This window comes from Alexandromys fortis, unplaced genomic scaffold, assembly GCF_014885135.2.
Source record: "Alexandromys fortis isolate MF-2015 unplaced genomic scaffold, M_Fortis_MF-2015_v1.1 scaffold_242, whole genome shotgun sequence".
In the NCBI taxonomy this organism is placed as follows: domain Eukaryota; kingdom Metazoa; phylum Chordata; class Mammalia; order Rodentia; family Cricetidae; genus Alexandromys; species Alexandromys fortis.
Window position 1 is genome coordinate 1,461,047 of NW_026068123.1, and position 18,617 is coordinate 1,479,663.

Sequence of the window (18,617 nt, forward strand, 5' to 3'; positions counted from 1 at the left end):
CACTTCCTCTAAGAAGGATGCTCTGAACCGGGCAGTGGTGGTGCACGCCTTTAACACCAGCACTTGGGTAACAGAAGCAGGAGGAACTTTGTGAGTCTGAGGTCAGCCTGGAACAGAGTGAGTTCCAGGACAGAAACAGTTTCGAATTCCCACCACCACCACCAAAACCAGGCTTCCCTGACCATCCATCTAAAATCATTTGAGACCATTACGAAGTGAAACGAGCTACTTGAACACACGTTAAACACTGCAGTACCACAGCAGCCAATCTAAAAGCGGAGGGAGCTACTGAGTAACTAGAGGGAGGGTAGCATATAGAGAGTGGAGACACTGCACAAGTGGATGGTTCATGCCGCAGGAGACATTTCCTCACCTGCTATGGAGAGTGGACAATTGAACACTTGAGGCTGGAAGTGTGTAACCAGTTGGCAAAACATTTGCCCATTTTATATGAAGGTCCAAGTCCTCAGCATCACATACAACTGGGGGTGGTGGCAAATGCTTATAATCCTAGCATTTAGGAGATGGAGGCAGGGGGATTTAGGAGTTCAAGGTCATCCACTACTATTTAACACAACTTCGGCTACAGGAGATCCCCATCCCCAGTCTAAAAACAAAAGCAGATCAGGCTGGGGTGTAGCAAAGCGTCCAAAGCCTTTGGATTTCATCCCAGAACTACATAAAATAGGTGTGGTGGTGCATACCCATAATCCCAACTCTCAGAAGACACAGACAGGAGACTTATACCAATACCAGGCCAGCCTAGGTTACAAAATGAGACCCTGTCACAACAAAACAAAACAAGGTATGTCTGTTTCACATAGTTCTGGAATTTTCCATAGAATGTTTCCTGGTTGCTGTTAATTGGAACTTCAAAAAGCAAACCCTGGAGAATTGGGGACCCCTGTGCCAAGGAAGGTGCCTGAGGTCATAAATGCCAAGCCAAGGCTGAAATCCCACGGAAGGATGCCGCTACTTAGCTCAGGGATGCTGAATTTGCTAATTTTTTTCATGAGGTGTTAGTTAACATCCCGGCTGACAGTGGGTGGGAAATCCCAACAAACTGCGGGAAGAGCCTTCTGGGGCTGGACCCAAAACTAAGGAGCTGGGGCGACACCTAGTGTGGAATGAGGTTTGTGCAGGACGTGAGTTTTTTTTTTTTTTTTTTTTTTTATTGTGTGTGTGTGTGTGTGTGTGTGTGTGTACGCAGATGTACATACAAAGAATAGATGTACCTCAACGGGACCTCCTTAGAAGCACCCTGATTGTTTTTAAATTTTAATCACATTTATTTGGGGGAGGGGAGAGTTCTTGGCCTGGTGCCCACGTAGAAACCAGAGCATGTGGAGGTCAGAGGACGATTTCCGGGAGTCAGCTTCCTCACTGTTTGGGTTCCAGGGATGGAGCTCGGGACTTTCGGTTTGGTGGCGATCCGATTTAGTCTCTGAACCTCGCCGGCGTCACTTTGGTTTTTGAGAGAGGATCTTTCAGGGGCCTGGAGCTTGCCAAGTACAGACTGGCTGGCCAGCGAACCCCAGGAGTTACACTTCATCTGTCCACGCCTCAGGCCAATCTGAGCAGAGGCAGTAGCACAGAGCGGTGCGAACAGATTTGACGAGGTGTGTTTGGAAAGCGTAACCCTTCACCCCTCTGCCCGTGTGTATGCGTGTACATGTTTGCATGTGTGTGGATGCACACGCATGTGAAGGTCAGAGGTTGGCATCTGTGCTCTTCCTAGGCCGCCGTCTGTTTTATATTGCATCACGATCTATTCGTGAACCTGGAGCATGTTGATTCGGTTAGTCTAGCAGGCCAGCTAATTCTCCAAGATTCCACTTCCAGAGTGGAATCCATGCCCACGTGACGTCTACATGGGCTCTGGGGATCTGAACTCAGGTCCTCGTGCTTGTGTGGCAAGCACTTTGCCCGCTGAGCCATTTCCCCAGCTCCTGTTTTGTTTTCTTTATTTTAAAAAGTCTTCTATTTGTTTATTTTCGTGTGGGCACACGTCTGATCATGGAGGTCAGAAGACAGTGTGCAGGAGTCCGTTCTTTTTTTCCATCATGTGGGTCCCTGTCAGGGATAGAACTCAGGTCTTCAGTCTTGGCAGCAATCACCCTCATCTGCTAAGCCACCTTGTCAGCTCCTTTACAACAATCTATACTACTGGCTGCTCAGTCCTTCCCTGAAGACAGAACTACAAAATATCTCTGCACAAAAATAAAGAAACCCCAAATTAAAGTCAGTCGAGGCCATACAAGTCCTCATCCCTGAAGCCCAGAGAGTTCTAATTATCCTCAAGAAAACACAGTAGGGGCTGGAGAGATGGCTCAGAGGTTAAGAACACTGACTGCTCTTCCAGAGGCCCTGAGTTCAATTCCCAGCAACCACATGGTGACTCACAACCATCTATGATGAGATCTGGTGCCCTCTTCTGGCATGCAGGTAGAATACTGTATACATAATAAATAAATAAAATCTTGAAAAAGGAAAGAAAACACAGTAAATACACTAAGAGACAGACACTTTCCTTGTTCCTCTGGTCATTCTGAAGAAAGTCACTGAAGGAACAGAGATGGGACACAGCTTGCTGTGGAGTGTCGGGAAGTCCACAAGTCAAAGAGACTCGAGCTGGGCATGGTGGTGCATGTCTTCATCTTAGCCCTCGGGAGGAAGTTGAAGGTTGGCACGGGCAACTTAGCAAACTTTTGCTTGAAGATATAATAAAAAGGGGTTGGGACTCAGCTGTAGAGCCCCTGCCTAGAATCCCCCATGGAGGGGCTGGGGACATGGCTCAGTGCCTGTACGCAGCGTATTGTATACAATACACAAGTACTGTATACAGAGGATCATTTCCCAAGCTGGAGTGAGTGGAAGCCAGGGTTCTGGGGATGGGAGCTCAGGCTGAGTGGGTGTGGATGGTGTCTATGAGAGGTGAGGTTAGAGGCGGATGTGGGAAGGATAATGATGATCTGGCTAGAAAGACCTTGAGTTCTAAGTTAAGGATTTCAGAATTTATTGAGTTGTTTGTAAACAGTCACAGGGTCTGGAGAGAGAACTCAGTGGTTAAGAGCCCTGGCTGTTCTTCCATAGAACCCAGGTTGGCTTCCCATTACCCACATGGCAGCTAAAACCCACCCATAACTACAGCTCCAGTGACATTGGTGCCCTTTCCTGACCTCCACAGGCACCAGGCACTCATGAGGTGAACAGACAAAACTCCCACACACATGAAATAAATAATTCATGCATGCACACTTACACACACACACACACACACACACACACGCACACACAAGGATAAACTATCTTTGGGTTGTGGAGCGGGCTCAGTTGGTAGAGTGCTGGCCCAGCACACACAAAGCCCCGTGTTCCATCCCCAGCACCACAGAAAAGGTATGATGTAGCATTCCTATGAATTCAGCCTGGAGAGGTGGAAACAGGAGGATGAGGAGGTCAAAGTCATATTTAGCTATATAGAAAGTTTGAGGCTGTCCTGGGCTACATGAAACAATGTTTCTAAAAGGTTAAGAACACTGGCTGCTCTTCCAAAGTCCTGAATTCAATTCCCAGAAACCACATGGTGGCTTACAACCATCTGAAATGAGATCTGGTGCCCTCTTCTAGCGTTCAAGCATACATGCAGGCGGAACACTATATATAATAAAAAAAACAAATCTTTTAAAAAGTAAAGCTGGGCGGTGGTAATGCACACGCCTGTAATCCCAGCACTCAGAAGGCTGAGACTGGTGGATCTCTGTGAGTTCAAGGCCAGCCTGGTCTACAGAGCGAGTTCTAGGACAGGCTCCAAAGCTACAGAGAAACTACGTCTTGAAAAAACAAAAAACTACAACCAAAGGGGGAAAAAAAGTAAATAGAAGGAACCAACAAAATGTGTAAAAACTTGATTCTAATTACAGCAAAAGTTCATCATTTCTAGTATGAAATTAGAACTCCCAGGACAGTCTGGTTTAATTCCTGCTGGGAACTCGCACATCCTCTTACTCAGTATTGTGACTACAGAGGCCACTGCAGACTGGCCTTGGAGATATGAACAAGTCCAAAGGAGTAGATGAATTTGCCCTGGGGAGTTTGGGACTCATGGAACTGAGAGATGGCTCAGCAGTTAAGAGTGTTTGTTCCTCTTTCAGGGGACTCAAGTTTGGTTTCCAGCATCCACATGGGGCAGCTCACAACTACCTATAATTATAGCTCTAGGGCATCTGACATCCCCTTCTGGCCCCTGTGGGCATTACAGTCTCATACCCCCCCCCCCCCACGTTCATACCTTTAATCCCAGCACTCGGGGGCAGAGACAGGCCGTTTTCTATGAGTTCAAGGCCAGCATGGTCTACAGTGCAAGTTCCAGGACAGTCTGGGCTGTTCCAGAGAGAAACCCTGCCTCAAAAATAGATAGATGATAGATAGATAGATAGATAGATAGATAGATAGATAGATAGATAGATAGAATCTATTAATTGTGACAATCTGCTATATATGATCAGAAGTTTCCCAATATTGAAGAAATTTTTGGCAAGACCAGGCATAGTGGTGTACAATCCTAGCACTTAGGAGATAGAGGCAGGCGGATCTTTCTGTACCGAAGGCCAGTCTGGTCTACAAAGTGAGTTCCACAACAGCCAGGACTACATAGAGAGACCCTGTCTTAAAAAACAAACAAACAAACAAACAATTTAAAAAAAAAAGCGGGTGAGAACTGGCTGCTGTAAACTGAACCCATATCCCCCCTGTGGCACACATCAAATAAAGTTTCTGGCAGATATGCAAATTATCCCTCTACCAGTCAGCTTCCAGATGTTTCACGGCCTTTGGATTCCTGATGCTGGGATGAGAAGTATGGACTATCACACCTGGTTTGTGTGGTGCTGGGGGATGACCCAGAACTTCGCGCTAGGCATGCTCTCTAGCCACAGAGTCAGATCCCCAGCCCCCTTTTTACTTTTATTTTGGGACAGGTTCTCATTCTTAAACTTCTTGCCTCAGCCTCCAAAGCAGCTGAAGTCATAGACCTGTATCACTGTATGTTTGAGAAAATTCTGCCTTTTCCAGTGCCTGCCTTGTACTGAACTCTTGTGACAAAAGTAGCTGGGGAGAAAGCGTTTGTCTCACTCAGTTTCAGGGTGGGGTCCCTCACGGTGGCACAGGGAGGCTGTGTGGCCAGAGTTTAGGAGCTGGTTACAGTGAACCCAAGTCAGGGACAGAGAATGAGGAATGCAACCTAGTGCTCAGCTGGCTTCCTCCACCTCGGGCATTTCAGGGAATGGTGCCTCCTAGGGAATGGTGCCGCCCACAATGGGTTGGGTCTTACCATCCTAGTTAATATAGTCAGGACAGTCTCCCACAGACATAACAATGGGCCAGCCTGATCTAGACAATCCCTCGTTGAGATTTGCTTCCTGGGTGAACTAGACTGTACCAAGTTCTCAATCGAAAGTGAGCATCATATGCTTCCCGTGGAAATGAAGATAACTCTTCTGTGTCTTCTTCCAAAACTTTACTGTTAGATGGACGATCCATCCAGAATCTGTTGGTTGTGTCTGTGTTTTAGTGTGGATGCACATGTGTGGGGTGTATGTGCACATCTTTGTAGAGGTCAGAGGTTGTACGAATTTAGCAGAGTCTGGAGTAGACATTAGAACGAACAGTTTCCCCTGTACCTGGGGCACACAGGAGAGTGAGCAGCTGTTCCCTAGGAGGGTGTTGACACTGAAGAATCACTGCAGAAAACAGCAAGGGATATGGAAAACAGAGGTTGTGTTCCATGATTTGTGGAATTGCAGCCTTCCCACGACTTTGGTCAAAAGACACTCTGGCACACCCGAGGCTCTTGGATTGTCGTGTATTGCAAACAATGTTCTATAAAGGACTAAAGTCATGAAGGCATGTGATGCCTTCCTCTAGAGAGACGTACAGTTAGATCGGGGATGTTGGGATGAAGAAATACTTTACCCAAAAAAACAACTTTGTGTAGCAATCAATGAATGCGCCTTTGTATGGCTGTTCAGGGTTCAGTCCATCAGAGGCTGGGCCTTCCTGCTACCACACAGACCTTAACATTTCACCTTGCTGTGACCTCTTTCTTCAACCAACACAGAACACCCCGACAAAAGTCGGCCTTGACTGTCATCTCTCAGGAGTCAGCTACTTTATTCTCTGTTTCTCACTGACCTGGAGCTCCTGCCTAGGATACAGGCATGTACCAGCAGTGCTTAGCTTTTGCTTCTTTAGAAACTATCTTTTATTTATTCTCTGACAATTTCATACGAGTATGCAACACTTCTTGTTCATACCCACTCCCAACTCCCCTACCCTTTCTCCTCTCAACACCCCTAACACATTTCTTTCTGCCTTTATGTTCTCTCCTAAAGTTTTAGCCCATAGACACCAGTCAATTCTTCCTGTTGATCATGTCTGGGTCTTGTGTAGGCAACCATATCTATTGTAAGTTCATGACATGTGATGGCCGTGTCATCTCCGGAGGCCAGCACGTCACAGCATTCCTCCCCAACCTCTGGCTTCTATGGTCGTTATGCCTCCTGTTCTGTGAAGAGCCTTGGGTGTGGGGGCTGGATGGGGCGGTTTGATCCAGAGCACTCAACAGTCACTATGCCCAGCACCTTGCACAGTTAAGTCTCTGCATTAACTGCTGCACACTGCAGAGAGATGCTTCTCTGGAGCAGGGTGAGTGCAGCAATGACCCATGGGTAATAGGGAAGTACTTAGAAGGGAGTTTGACAACTTGTCCACTTGGTAACACAATAGCGGTAGGTTGCCCCATAGAGACTGTGACCTCCCAAGACATGCGCCTCTGACCACATTTACACAATCAGGCAGGGCTTTTCTTCTGTGGAGTAGGCCTCAAAGCCAGCATATTGGGTTGGTCACTCCCATAACCATCATTCCCCTAGTGTACCGGGGGCCACATCTTGCCTGGCAGATTGGTGGGATTCAGCATTGAGTACGACCCTCGGTGCTTTTTTTTAATGTGGGTTCTGGGGACTCAGGTCCTAATGATTCTCAGATCCCAGATCTGATCTGTGTATCATGGAGGTCGGGTCCACTTCCACTCTTCCCACTATGAGCCAGTCCCAGATAGACGCTGAGGCTGAATGCAGGGTGCTTCTGTGCTTCTCATTTTTCTCATTAATTTAATTTGCTCTTCTGGGAATTGAACATAGAGCCTCATGCATATAACTGCCCAGCTATGAAACCCTTGTTATGCAAGCATGAAGACCTGCGTTTGGATTCTGAGAACACACATAAAAAGCCGGGTGCCACTGTGGGCATTGTATCCTAGGAGATACAGAGACGGAAGGTTCCGAGGGGCCTCTGGAAGCCAGCATAGCCAAACTGATGAGCTCTACATTCAGTAAAGAACCCTCTGTTAAATCATAAGTGGAGCCTAGCAGTAGCGGTGCACGCCTTTAATTCCAGAACTTGGGAGGCAGAGGCAGGTGGACCTTTGAGTTCGAGGCCGGCCTGGTCTACAGAGTGAGGTCAAGGACAGCCAGGACTGCACGGAGAAACCCTGTCTCAAAAACTGAACCAAAACAAAAAAACCCGTCAGTTGGGCACCCATAGAGGAAGACACCTGGCCTTCCTACTTGAGCAAGTGTATGTGTGAACATGTATATGTGTGTACCTGCACTCACAAATGTACAGACACGAACATGCACACACGAGAGCTGGCTCTGGTGGCGTGAAGAAAAGGACTGTGGGGGAAGGATGAAGTCTTGAGTCATAAGCTTGAGTTTTTGTGAGTTCATCAGGGCTGAGCCTAGGGGTGGGATGAAGCCAGAATTCTGTGGAGTGTATGTCTTTGGGTTCTCTAGAGGAACAGAACTGATAGAATGAATATATGTGTGTATACGTGCGTGTATACACACATATATATATTCTTATATTTATTTAGAAATATTGGAGATTTATCATAGTGGCTTACAGGCTGTGGTCCATCTAGTCCAATGATGGCTGTCTACCAAGGGAAAGCACAAGAATCCGGTCGCTCTTCAGTCCGCGAGGCTGGATATCTTAGCTGGTCTTCAGTGTATGCTGGAATCCCAGAGAAGTAGGCTCTAATGCTAGTGAAGGAATGGACTTGCCAGGGAGAGTGAGGGCCAGCAGGCAAGGAGCAAAAATCTCCCTTCTTTAGTGTCCTGTATGGAGGCTGCCAGCAGAAGGTGTGGCCCAGATTAAAGGTGGATCTTCCCACCTCAAAAGATCTGGATTTAAAATGAATTAAGAAAAAAAAGAATCTGTCACAGGTATACCCAGCCTCTTGGATTTTTGTTAATTCCAGGTGTGGTCAAGTTGACAACCAAGGACAGCCGTCGTCGTGTAAGGGCAGGAAATATTTGTGAAGTTTTAGTTCAGACTTGAGGGTCTTCTCTAGCATTCAGATGTAGAGGCAGTAGGATTGTTGCAAGTTCAAAGCCAATGAGGGCTTCCTAAGCAGCTCTGGAGGGGCAAAACTTCGCAGGGAACCCTGTAAGATCAGGCTGGAGTAGCTCAGAGCCCTGGGCTCCATCCCCAGCACTAAATAAATTGGGGGCTGGGATGGTGGTGTGCAGGCCTGTTATCCCATGACTCAGGAGGCAGAGGCAGGAAGATCAGGAGTTCCAGGTTAACCTTTCTTGGCTACATGGTGACTTCAAGGTCAGCCTGGGTTGTGAGACTGTCTCTAAAAAATAAAATACAAACAAAGCAGTTTTATACAATCGCGGGTGACAAACCCTAACATAGCCCCCATCCTGCCCAACAGGTCTGCCGCCTTCTTGCAATCCTCCCTTCCCCCTCCTTGCTGGCTGTCCGTCAGTTCCAGGGATTCCTAGTCTAACCTTCCCTACCTTTATTGCCCTTTTCTGGACATTTTATATAAATGGGATCATAAACTTTGTGGTTCTTCTCTCCAGCTTCTTTTCCTTAGAAAAATACTTCTGGGGTTCAAGGCATTGATAGCTGGTCCTCTGTAGGCTGGGAGTCTGTTAGATGGGCGATCCCCTCTGATTGCACACTCGCCAGGTAATAGACAGCTGGTCTATTCATGACTGGAAAACCCACTGCCATGAATGTCACATTGTGTCTTTCTGTGAATTCATCCTTTGATTCCTCTGCAGTAGATGGATCCCTGGGTTTTCTGGCAAACTCCTGCTTAGCTTTCTCAGAAGTTACTACGGGCAAGCAGTGGCAACACTGTACATTCCTAGTAGCAGAGTTGGGGTCCAGATGTGGGAACCTCCCTAGTGCTGAGCATTCTCTTTCCAGTCAGGGCCTCCAGCTCACCATAGAGCTCAGATCTGCACTATGTGGTGAGGCTGGTCTTGACCTCGTGATCCTCCTGCCTCTATCTCCCGAGTGCTAGGATTATAGATATGTTCCATACCTGGTTTATGCAGTACTGGGCATGTAACCCAGGGCTTCAAGCATACGGGAATGCACCCTACCCACAGACAGCCCAGCTCTGATACTAGTGTGAGTGTGTGCATGTGAGTGTGTGTGAGTGTGCATGGGTACGCATATATGTGAAGGGCACAGGTTGATTTTGGGTGTCTTCCTTAGTGTGTGTATGTGTGTGTGTGTGAGTGTGTATGAGTGTGCATGGGTACGCATATATGTGAAAGGCACAGGTTTATTTTGGGTGTCTTCCTTAGTGTGTGTGTGTTTGTGTGTGAGTGTGTGTATATGTGTGTGTATGAGTACATGGATGCACATGTATGTGGAGGACACAGATTGGTTTTGGGTGCCCTCAATTGCTTCTCTATTTTATTTCTATTTTTTGAGACAGAGTTTCTCACTAAACCTGAAACTCACTGATCAGCTAGGCTGCCTGGGGAGTGAGTCCCAGGGTCTTCCTGTCTCTATACACCACCCTCAGGGCAGAGATTACAGGTATGGACCACCACACCGAGTTTTAACATGGGTTCTGGGAATCTGAACTCAGGACTTCATGTGACAAGCATCTTATGGACTGAGTCATCTCCCCAGCCTCTTGGATACTCTTTTTTAAAGGGTTTATTTTTGTGTGTGTGCCGGATTGTTCAGAAGTATACCACATATGTGCAGGAACCCCGGAAGTCCAGAAAAAGGCACCGGATCCTGTGGTACTGGAGCTACAGGCTTTTGAGAGCCGGCATGTGGGTTCTGGAACTGAACCAAGGTCCTCTGGAAGAGCAGCCAGTGCTCTGTCGAGCCAGCACTCCAGCCCCGTCGGCACTTTTCAATGGAGACCTTTGTAGTGGGTAGTCCAAGTTGTTTGTCTCTTGAAATCCACAAGCGGGGGTCTGAGAAACAGGTAGATGTGGAGGTGTGAACTCCGGGTGGAGATTCGGACTATAAAAAGGCCTTGGTGAGAGAATCAACCAATTAAGAGCAATTTCTTACTGGTGGCACATGCCTGTCATTTCCCGTCTGGGAGGTAGAAGCAGGAGTTCAGGGTCATCTTTGGCTACACAGGCCAGCCTGGGCTACATTAGATCCCGCCATCTCAAAGGGGCTGGGGGTTGGGAGCTGGAGATGTAGCTCAGTGGTAGGGTGTTTGCCTAGCATGCATGAGACTTTGGATTTGATCCCAGCACTGAAGAAAAATATCTGATAAAGAAATACTTAAACAAGGTAAAGGCAGATGGTGCTGAGGGCTCTGACTTTCGAGACAGAACGTGTGCTTAGCATGTATGAGGCCCGAGTTCCATTCCCAGCACAGAAAACAAGCAAGCACAAGTAAAAATAAATTATAATAATAAAATAAACAAAACTAAAAATAAGTAAAACAAAAATGACACTCAGGGCTGGGGAAATGGCTTGCCACATGAGCATGAAGACCTGAGTTGAGATGTCCAGGGTCCATTTTAATGCTGGGCAGGTGGCCCAAACATCTGGGAGGCAAAGACAAGGAGCTGGCTGCGTGTTTAGACTAGCAGACTGGAAAATTCTCAGTTTGACTGAGAGACTCTGACTCAGTAAACAAGATGGAGAGTGATGGAAGAAGATACCTGATACTGGTATGACCAGGTACATACATCTGGGCAGGTGCACCCCACACCATGCAGGTGTACCCCACACTACACAGGTGCATTCCACATCACACAGGTGCACCCCACACCATGCAGGTGCACACCACTACACGCAAGTGCACCCCACACCACGCATGTACACTCCACACCATACAGGTGCACCCCACACCATGCAGGTACGCTCCACACCACGCAGGTGCACCCCACCTATGCAGGTGCACCCCACATCACTCAGGTATGCTCCACAGCATACAGGTGCACCCCACACCATACAGGTGCACCCCACATCACTCAGGTATGCTCCACAGCATACAGGTGCACCCCACACCATGCAGCTGTACCCCACACCACACAGGTGCACCTTACACCATGCAGGAACACCCCACACCACGCAGGTGCACCCCACACCAGGCAGCTCTACCCCACACCACACAAGTGCACCCCACACCACACAGGTACACCAAACACCAAACAGGAACACCCCACACCATGCAGGTGCACCCTACATCACACAGGTGCACCCCTACCACACAGATGCACCCCACACCACACAGGTGCACCCCACACCACGCAGGTGCACCCCATACCACGCAGGTACACCGCACACCACACAGGTGCACCACACACCATACAGGTGCACCACACACCGTGCAGGTGCACCCTACATCACACAGGTGCACCCTGCACCATGTACCCTCTCCCACATGCAAGCACACATATGCATATGTATCCACAGAAAATGATGCCCCAGGCAGTCAGGGTCGAGTCAGGGAAGCAAGTAACATTAGGTGTCCTAGTGGGACAGAGTTTGATCTGGGTGTTTCCTCGGGTGGAAGCAGTAACTAAACGTTCAGATGGGATACTCAGGAAACCTGGCAGCACATCCTAGCAGAAGGCTCTGATGTGAGAAGAGGGCATCCCCTGTAAGAAACGCCCCTCCCCCACAGGCCCTGAGACGGCTCGGCAGTTGAAGGCTTTGCTGAACAACCTCGAGGATGGTGTTCAGATCCCAGCACTCCTGTAACAAGTCATGCAGAGTCCCACACATGCCTGGACTGTACCTCTGAGGGGCACAGAAGCAGAAGGAACACTGAGGCTTTCTGGCTTCCAGTTAGCCAGTCTTGAGCCCCAGGTTCAGGTAGAGACTGTGCCTCAGAGGAAGAGATGGAGAGTCAGAAGTTAAAGCCCTCTCCTGGCTTTCACACGTGCACTAGGACCCACGTGGTAGAAGAGAGAACAAATTCCCCCAAGTTGTCTTCTGACCTCAGGGTCCCACCATCTGCAATCAAATAGGAAAATGTAACTGGAAATTTCGAAAAAGAGAAGAAAGCCCCACCCTACTCCAAGCAGAAAGAAAGGGAAGCCATAGCTCCCTTCTCCCCCTTTCCCACTTCCCAGTCTCCACCCACTCCTGCCCAATGTTTGTGTCCGACAGGAAGTCAGTGGGAAAAGTCCTAGGAAATACTATTTTCTGGAGGACAAGACACGTTGCTTACCCCCACCACGGCAGAGACTTAAGTGAAGGATGTGAACAGGCCTCCAAGATTTCTGTGGTAAAATGTTGTCAGCTAGCAAGGTCCTGAGACAGAAAAAAGGTTCGATGAGCCAAATAAGTGTGCAGAAACAGGGAGTAGGGGGAGGCGGAAAGATCTAGACATTTAGGAATAGAGAGCGCGGAAGGGGCAGGGACAGAATGAGGAAAGGATGCGTTGTTTCAAGAAGGAGTATGGAGAAAGGAAGGTTCTTACCTGCATGTTTTTGTGTGTGGACCCGGGCTATGGCATGCATGTGGAGGTCAGTGACAATTTGAGGATGTCGGTTTTCTCCTCCCGCCATATGGGCACTGTTAATCAAACTCGGGATTTCAGGCTTGGTGGCAACTGTCTTTACCCACCGGGCAATCTTGCCAGCCCAGGAATGCTATCGATACCTTTAGTGGGGAGTTCGGGAGGCATGGAGGAGTGTGGTTGTAAGTGTTCTCAGTCCTTACATCCTGGCTGTGTGAGCTAGGACTGTTTCCTAGCACCCAAGGTGAGGAGGTGTGTCATTCTCCCAGCCTGGGGGCCCACCGTAGCCGCATGACCTTAGGGTCCTCTCTTCTTGACTAAACAGCCCCTTCCCACCCAAGTCGGCTCAGGCTGCCCCAGGTCCTTTGCACCGCTGTTTCCCCACCATTTACAAATCTTCTCCTGGTACTGAAATGGCTCCCTCCTTCTCCTTCTGGTGTAGCTTAACTGTTACCTTGCCTAGTCACTGTGTTTAAAGGCGTACCCATGGGCTGGGCTCAGTAGAATACATACCATCCAAGAGCAAGTACAGATCTCGACACTTAACTCAAAAGTCCGATGTTGCCGTGCCTGCCCTCTGCTGCTGGGGAGCCTGGGACAGAGTGGCTCTGGGGCTCCTAGACTGACCAGCTTAGCTTAATCAGGGACTTTCAAGTGCAGTGAGAAACCTTGTCAAAAATGCCTTAGTCCCAGCATTTGAGAGACAGTGGGAACTCTGTGAGTTCTAAGCCAGCCAGGGCTACACAGTGAGACTATGTCTCAAAACCAATTAAATAAAAAGAGCAAATTAAATAGGTAGATAGATAGATGATAGATAGCAGATAGATAGATAGATAGATAGATAGATAGATAGATAGATAGACAGACAGATAAAACAAGGAAAGAGGCACTGAGGAAGACATACCCAGTATACGTCTAGCCTCTGCACACACATCTCCACCCCTTCCCTTTGATACCTATTTGTACTTCATTTTCTTCCTTTATTTCTTATACCACTTATTTAATGTGTTGATGGGGTGGAATAGGTAGAGATGGAAGAACACCTTGGAGCACCACTTGGATCTTAGAGATCCAACTCAGGTTGCCAGGCTTTGTGGCAAGCAGTTTTACCCACTGAACTACGCACCCCCACACCCTTTCTGGTGGAGGTGGGGATGGAGTCCGGTGCTTCAGACATGTTAGGCAAGCCTCTGCCACCGAGCCACATCCCCAGTCCTTCCTCAAGTCCTTGTCTGTCTCCCTAATGCAATGCTCAAGGGCTTTGGTCTGTAGTTGAGCTGCAGGCTCCAGCCTCTTCCACAGACCTGACCCATCAGGTCTCAGAACCGCTTTACAGATGTGGAAATTGAGACAGACAGGAATAGCCCTCGCTGGATGCCACATCGGGGCAGACCCTGTTTCTCAGTGGGGTCAGACAGTTCAGGACCCCCTAGCACCCCGAGGTTGGGCTCTTCCGGCTCCACTAGCGGCCGGCGCGATAAAGGCCTGAGTCATCGCCGCCTCCAGACGGCGGCGGCAGCCGGCCGAGGGCGACGGCGGCGACTGCGGGAGGTGATGCGGGGACGCCAGGAGGGGGCGTGAGTGCAAAACCAAAGAAAGGCGACCGCGCGGGCGCTCCTCGTCCCACCTTGCCGCCTGCTGCGCTTTCCAACCTCCCTCACCAGGGGACCAGCCCAGAGCAGGTCCCTAGGTGCTGGAAGAGACTCGATGTATAAGTTCCCCACCTCCACTCCAAGTTCAAGTTGTGAGTCAAACCTTGCACTGGGACTCGACTGTGAAAAGAACTGTCTGGGTCGGCGGCAGTCCCGAGTGGCACCTCGGATGCTCAGGGAAACCCTCCTACTGCCCAAGTGACCCGCACTACAGAGTCTGTACCCGTCACCCCGGACTTCCCTGGTCCCGAATCCACAGGGGAATCCCCTTCAGAACGATCTGGGACCAGGAAAGCAAGGAGAAAAAGAGTCCCGGCACTCGGGAGGGCACCGAAGTCCGGCCCGCACCGCTCTCTGTACGGCGGCGTCGCGGGCTCGGGACCGGACCCCCCCCCCCTGCTCCCGACCGAGCAGGTGGGTGGAGACACCCGACTTCCACCCCCTGTCAGCTTTGGGAGGGAGGTGTGGGGTGGATTCTTTCTGCTGCAACGTAGGGGTTTTGGAGAAGGGGTGTTGCATTCATGGGAGCCCGGGGATCGCCACTAGGGTACAGAGGGGACTAGAGTGAGGATGGGGGGGTGTAGTTGGGGGGCGGGGCTGGGGATGCCGCGGCGGCGGGGGAGGGGCGAGGATGTCGCTGGAAGGGGATGTCTACACTTCTGCAGATGGGGGAAGGTCCCCCAGAGGTTCTTTGGGGAAGTGGGGGACTGGGTGGGTGCACCCCCCCATCTTTCCCCAACCCCGCTGGCTCCAGGGCCGGAGCCGTGACGTCACGGCGGCTGGAAGTGCCCGGCGGTGGCGCGGGAGGGGGTGGCCGAGCCGGCGCCTTATAAAGCTGAGCCCGCGAGGCGCGCAGAGCCGCAGCCGCGCGTCCCCAGTGTCACCCCATCCCCATCCCGCCGGCCACCGCCCCCTTGGACCTGGTCATCTCGGCCATCGCGGCCCTCCATTCCCACTGGGGTGGGTAAGCGACCGCTTGAGTGCCGAGCAAAAGGGACAGAACACCTGCTTTTTGAGGCGCTGGCGCGGGGCATGAGGCGAGGGGCGCGATGTCGGTGCCGCTGCTCAAGATCGGGGCGGTGCTGAGCACCATGGCCATGGTCACTAACTGGATGTCGCAGACGCTGCCCTCACTCGTGGGACTCAACAACACAGTGTCCCGCGCGGGTTCCTCGGAGAAAATCGTGAGTGGCTACTCGGGCTGGGGGGCGCTCTGGAGGGGGGGCGTGGTGCCCGTAGCCCCCACTGCAGCTCCTGGGAAAAGGACCCCCACAGTTCCAAAGTGACAGAATCTCGGGTAGAAGCAGGGATTTCTTCTCTGGGGGACGTGATCTCTTGGGGGTCCCGGGCTGGACCCCGAAGCACAAGAGAACCTCGCGCCCCGCATAGCCCTGGGTTTGATGATTGCGTTTGCTGGGCTAGCGTCCTCTCTGAGGGACCCACGAGTGCCACCGGGGTACAAGCTGGCTCAAGCCCCAGGCGGAGGCGGCAAGGCTGCGGAATTGAACCAGATCCCGGCAGAGTGGGGCGGAGCTGGGCGGTTTTGGGGGAGCCAGAAGGGTGTTCTGCTATGTTGGAGTGGGTAGGGGACACCTCCGAGTCTTCATAAATCTTCAGCCTCTGGGACTTTGCTTGGTTGTGTCTAAGTGTCACTGAGGAGTGCTCTCTCTCTCTGTCTCCTTTTCTGAGTCCCCCCTTCTTTCTTCTATTTCTGTCTTTCTTCTGACTTAGTCTCTCTCTCTGTCTCTCTCTCTCTCTGTCTCTCTCTCTCTGTCTCTCTCTCTGTCTCTCTCTGTCTCTCTCTGTCTCTCTCTCTCTCTGTCTCTCTCTCTGTCTCTCTCTCTCTCTCTGTCTCTCTCTCTCTCTCTCTCTCTCTCTCTCTCTCTCTCTCTCTCTCGGTCTGGCTCTCTGTCCCCTGCACATGGCACCAGTTTCTTCCTTCCTATGATCTGTTTCCCGGAGGACTGAATATTGATCTCTCTAACTCCTCATCCTGGGAGTTAAGAGGGGGCTCAGACTGGGGTAGAACTCCTCCGCCTCCCTTCTGTTTTATCCCCCTGCTTTCTTCTCCTGGTAGCTTCCTAGGGGGGAGGGGCACACTCAGTTCTCTTCATCCCCGTTGCTCTGTCCTGTTGACAGTGAAGGATGCTTTTGCATTGCAAACGCCCCTCGTGCCCCGTTCACTGTTCCCATGGGAGCCCCTCTGATCTTTAGTCTGTGGGACTCTCCTCAATTTCACCCACCCATCTCCCTCTTCTTCCCTTCATGTTGTTACAATGTCGTTGCCAGTCCCTTTTGCATCCACAATAACCCCTCCCCTCCCCACCAAAAAAGAACTTTGCTCCCAAAAGCTGCAGCTGTGGGATGTAAGGGAGTGAGGACACCAGTTCCCCCAGCCCAGGGCATGGCCAACCCCGGGTCAGGGGACATCATGGGACTCGTAGTCCTTTGCAACATGGTGTCTTCTTCTGTGTCTGTGACATCGAGTGTTATTATTTGGGTATATCTTGGTGTGTCTGTCTGCGCCTGTGGTTTGGATGGGCAGTGAAGAGAAACTTAAGTGTGTCGCTGACATACGTGTGCAGATGTATTCTCCCAAGGGTGGGTGTGTCCCTGTGTGGTTGCTTTCAGACGGACATGTGTCCGACATTGCATCTGCGGTTGTATGTCCCTGACTGTGGGTGTGAGTGTGTATATGAAGTGAGTCTGTATGCACAGGTGTGACACAGCCTTCTGACTGTTGTCATCAGAGTGATGGAGTCATTGAAATCATAAGTCAAATTCACCTATCCATCCGAGTGGGAGTCTGCGTGAGTGCCTATGTGCTGTCTGAAAGTGTGTGTATACAAGCACATGTGCAGGGTGTGTAACAATGTCTTTGAGCTATGATTTTTGTTTGTGCTTAGTGCATTTAGTGTGTGTGCTTGTACATGCATGCATGCCGTAGTACACATGTGAAGATCAGAGGACAACTTACAGGAGTCACTTCTCTCCTTCCACCATCCGGGTCCTAGGAGCAAACTAAGGTCACCAGGTTTGGTGGCAAGTGACTTAACCCAGCCTTGAATTATGAATTATGATTTTGTGTGTTCATACATTAAATTTTTGTATGTTTATATATACTTATGTTTATGGATGCCTGGCTGGTATACATGTGTGTTGCTTTTTGTGTATTATGTTTCTCTAAGTGTGGGGGAATGTGTTTGTGAATCCAGACAGACCTGGCCCCTTGTAGCTAACAGTACCGTGGTGTAGAGTTCCCCCATACCTATCTGCTGAGGCCCCCCAGTTCTCTCATCCTCACCCAGCCCTTTCTCCACCTGTCCTGCAGTCTTCCCATGACTTCCCAAAGTGCTCTGCAGGGGGAGTGGCTGAAGGTGTTAGGGTGACACCTGGGAGGTGGCTGTGACATGAGGATGCTCAGCAAGGGTCTTGGAGCTGGGGGACTGACTGCTGTAATCCTAGCAACTGAGAGAGTGAGGCAGGAGAGTAGCCACAAGTTTCAGGTCAGCCAGGCCATAGTGTGTCTCTTTCTCAAAAAAGGGGGAGTTAGAGGGTTACCTTAGCATTAAGAACCCTGGCTGCTCTTGCAAAGGACCCCAGTTCCCAGCACCCATAATGGGGCTCACATCTGTAATCCCAATTCCAGGACCACCGATGGCTGCTTCTGGTCCCTGAAGTCATTAGATATGTGGTACACAGACATACATGTAGGCAAAAGTCCATACACATACAAACATGAAAGAAGAAAAACAAGGGTTTTTTTTTTTTTTAGGTCTGTGTAGAATCTAGATTACGCCAACTTGTTCTCCAATTCTGGCCAATGGCAACAGCATCCCAAGCTAATGCCCCTGAGAAAGTCAGTGATAAATCCTATCTCGGAATTATGGGCAACAAAGCCCTCTTCAGAGCCCCATCCATCATCCATCCACCCACCCATTATTCTAGCCACTCATCTACTCTCCTATCCCTCCATCTGTCTTTACTCCAGCCTGCCATTTTTCCTTCCATTCACTCAGACGGCCATCTGTCCATCCACCTACTTTTCCTTTCTTTCATCCATGTGTCCATTCACTCATCTTTTCATCCACCCATCCTTTCATTTCTCCATCCATCCATCCACCCATCCACCCACCCACCCATCCATC

At 50.1% G+C, this 18,617-nt stretch overlaps 1 protein-coding gene across 2 annotated transcripts in view; it reads left to right on the forward strand.

Moving 5' to 3' along the window:
• Positions 1-18,617, forward strand: part of Olfm2 (olfactomedin 2) — a 76,719-nt gene that overhangs the window by 4,888 nt on the left and 53,214 nt on the right. The window contains exon 1 of one of the 2 annotated variants that reach the window (XM_050125463.1): positions 15,206-15,653. The exons of the other annotated variant lie outside the window; for it this stretch is intronic. Within the exon in view, the coding sequence (XP_049981420.1) occupies positions 15,519-15,653 (135 nt within the window). The 5' untranslated portion in view covers positions 15,206-15,518. Of the gene's footprint in view, positions 1-15,205; positions 15,654-18,617 lie in introns of those variants that run through there. 2 annotated transcript variants of the gene reach the window in all.